The sequence below is a fragment of the Bison bison genome, unplaced genomic scaffold, assembly GCF_000754665.1.
Source record: "Bison bison bison isolate TAMUID 2011002044 unplaced genomic scaffold, Bison_UMD1.0 scf7180017846004, whole genome shotgun sequence".
Classification (NCBI taxonomy): Eukaryota; Metazoa; Chordata; class Mammalia; order Artiodactyla; family Bovidae; genus Bison; species Bison bison.
The window spans coordinates 10,073-13,511 of NW_011476577.1; the positions used below are offsets into that span (position 1 = coordinate 10,073).

A 3,439-nucleotide genomic window follows, 5' to 3' on the forward strand; every position below is an offset into this window, starting at 1 on the left:
CAGATTGTGGTGCTGGAGAAAACTCTCAAGAGTCTCTTGGACTGTGAGGAGATCAAACCAATCAATCCTAAAGGAAATCAACCTTGAATATTCACTGGAAGGACTGATGCTGAAGCTGAAGCTCCAATATTTTGGCCACCTGATGCAAAGAGTTGACTCACTGGAAAAAACCCTGATGCTGAGGGAAGGAGAAGGAGGCAACAGAGACTGAGATGGTTAGATAGCATCACTGACTCAATGGACATGAATTTGAGCACACTCCAGGGGATAGTGGAGGACAGGGAGGCCTGGCGTGCTGCAGTCCACGGGGTCGCAAAGAGTCGGACACGACTGAGCGACTGAACAACCACCTCTCCCCGATGAGCCGATGTCCCATCTGGCTAGCTGCCTGCCACAGCTTTGCTTGTGGGCGTATCCAGTCATTTATTCACTCAACAAACACAAGTGCTGTGGGCCAGCTCGCATGCCAGGGGCTGTGCTCAGGGGCTCTGGGGGCTGGTGCACGGTCAGGGCTGTGAGGGAGGGTGAGGTGAGCCCAGCCCTGCAGGGGATTTCCCCGGCGGGCAGGGGGCGGCATGCTGGGACAGTCAGGGGCTGGAGAGCAGGCTGATCGTGTGCTGTGTCGATACTCAACCTTCTCTCCCTTGCCTCCCTCTCCTCCTCTTGGTGAAGCTGCACAGGAGAAAACCAAAAGGATGAAAAGTAGTTCTTGCAAAACAGAGAAGGCACCCAAGCCGCCTGCCCCTAGGAGAGCTGCCAAAGACACAGGTAGGGTTGGCCCCCGCAGGGCCCGGCAGGGGTTGGGGACAGAACGTTACGGTCCAGGCTCAGGAGGCAGGCGTGTGGCTCGTTTCCAGAGCCCAGACAGCGGGTACTGCACTGGCTGCACCTTGGAAAGGCAGGCGTGAAGTGGGGGCAGGCAAGGTGCTGCTGATGGACGTGCTTGCTTTCTCGTGACTCGGCATCGCCGGACAAGCCGTGGCCATTTTGCTGCCATCAACGGCGGGAAGCGTGACTGAGGGATGAGTCTCCCTGTCGCCTGGTTTGGAATGTAGACACTAGGCAGTGAGCCCGGGAGGCCGGCTTCCCCCTGGGGTGCCTGGTGGGAGGAAAGGCCAGGCAGTGCCCACCTCCCACAACCCCTTGGGGAGGATGCGTCAGCTGCCTGGGGGTTCTGTGCAGGGGTCGTGGTGGTGCTGGGCCGCTCGGTCGCAGAGAAATTCCTAACTCAGAAGTCTCCCCTGAGGGTGGGTCATGAGGTTGTGTCCAGTGAAGACCCAGCTGCCCAGCTGGCCGGTTCGTGGGCTTGTGGGGTGAATGAGCTGGATGTGGGCTATGGGGAGCGGAGCGGGCAGCCTTCTTCTGGGCCTGCCTTCAGAACAGCCTGGGTGGGATGGGGTGACACGCTCAGGGCTGGGCTCCCTCTGCCCATGTGTGCCAAGCACGCAGGCAACACCGGCTCATGTAAGTCCTCACAGCTCTCCTCGGAGGCAGACAGGCTTGCTCCCATTTTGTAGATGAGGAAACAGAGGCTCAGTTTCCTGCCTGCCTGGGGTCACACGGGCCAACCAGGCTTGGCTCTGGCCCTGTGCTCCCTGCCTGAGAGAGCCCAGCTGTGCACACTTGGACCCGCGCCTGGAAACCTGCAGGCCCACCCTCAGGGCCTGGGCTCTGGGACCACCGCACCACAGACTTTGGGGACACCAATTGAGAGCCCCCCCAGGTGGGGAGAGCCCTGGGGGGCTGAGGTCTGCTCTGTGGGGACCCCGATCTTGCTCAGAGTCAGCAACACTGGTGTTGGCACTGTTTTTCAGCATCTCTGTGCCTCAGTTTCCCCCGGGCACGATATCGCAGTCCTGGAGGGGAGTGCCAGTGTGAGGTCTGCCCATGTCTTCAGATACCTGCCTCTTCTGCCCTTGGGCAGACCCACAGTTCCAGCGGGCTGAGTGACTGTCCTCTGTGCCTCAATGGAGGTGGGCCCAGAGCAATGTGGGGGCACGTTGGCGAAACCTCCACTGGATAGAGTGAGGGGTGCCAGGAGACAGGCCACCGAGCAAGCACAAAAATAACAATTTTCCGTATCATGTTCCCCCTGCTCCTGGACTGTGGGGTTTGTTTTATTTTAATGGCTCCTTTGAAAAATGACCTGCCTTCTGCCTGACACTGGGTCAGAAGGGCGTGCCACGGGCTGCATTCATCACCGTGACCGCCGCGCCGCCCTGCCGGAGCTGACCATTAGTCTCTGTCACTGATGAAGTCACAGCTGGGCTAAGAAGAGATGAGTCTGGGTTCAGAGGTCAGAGCCACAGGACTTGGGAATTGGATGAATTAGAAATTTGCTGTAGTTAACAAAAAATTAAATCACAATAGTTATAAAATATTCATCCATCCGGGCTGAGGGAAAATGAAGCCCGATATTTAATTTCAGATTATAGCACCTCACTTTGCATTTTTTATCATAGATTAGGTTGGCCCTGGAACTTTGACAGGACACTTGGGGACTTCATCCATTTCCACAGATTAAAAATCCTCTCGTAAAAAAATTAATTGCCATTAAACGGCTCTGCGGAAGGAAAAACGTGCCCACCAGGGCCCATTTATTGACCTGGACCCCTCTGGCCGGCTAATGGGGAAGCCAGTGATGTCGGGGCCTGCGGGTGGGGGTGCTCAGAGGGGCCTGCGGCCCCCTCCTCACCCAGCGTGGTCCCTGCTCAGGGCCCCACCCAGTGAGTGTGGCCTTTTTTGTGCAGAGCAACAGCTTTGGGATTCAGGATGCAGGACCCTCACTGGGGAGCCCACCCCCCAGGTCCCCCTCATAGGTCAAACGCGGCAGGCAGGTGGGCAGTCCCGGGCTCAGCCCTGGTCAGCAGAAGCCTGACCTTTCTGGGAAACTTCTGCAGTGGGGGTGACTGCTTCTCTTTTTCATCCTTGTGGAGAGATGCGTACAGATGGGAAAATTGAGGCACAGGGAAGTGGTCACTTGCTCAAGGCCTGTGGCTGGAGAATGGAGGAGCGGGGATTTAAATCCATGTCTTATGGCTCAGCTGGTAAAGAATCTGCCTGCAATGCAGGAGACCTGGGTTCGATCCCTGGATCGGGAAGATCCCCTGGAGAAGAGATAGGCTACCCACTCCAGTATTCTGGCCTGGAGAATTCCATGGACTGTCTAGTCCATGGGGTCACAAAGAGTCGGACACAACTGAGTGACTCTCACGTTTTCACTGGTTGGACAGGGGCTTCCCAGGTGGTGATGTTGGTAAAGAACCCACCTGCCAATGCAGGTGGGCCCGATCCCTGGTCGGGAAGATCCCCTGGAGAAGGGAATGACTTCTCATTCCAGTATTCTGGCCTGGAGAATCCCAGGGACAGAGGAGCCTGGCGGGTCCATGGGGTCGCTGAGAGTCAGACAGGGCTGAGAGACTAACACTTTCACTTTCCT

General features: G+C 57.1%; 1 protein-coding gene across 1 annotated transcript in view; it reads left to right on the plus strand.

The window, feature by feature from the left end:
- Positions 1–3,439, plus strand: part of LOC104987362 — a 27,799-nt gene that overhangs the window by 4,789 nt on the left and 19,571 nt on the right. Inside the window, exon 5 of the mRNA XM_010838230.1 lies at positions 673–768. Coding sequence (XP_010836532.1) covers positions 673–768 — 96 coding nt within the window. The remainder of the gene's footprint in view (positions 1–672; positions 769–3,439) is intronic.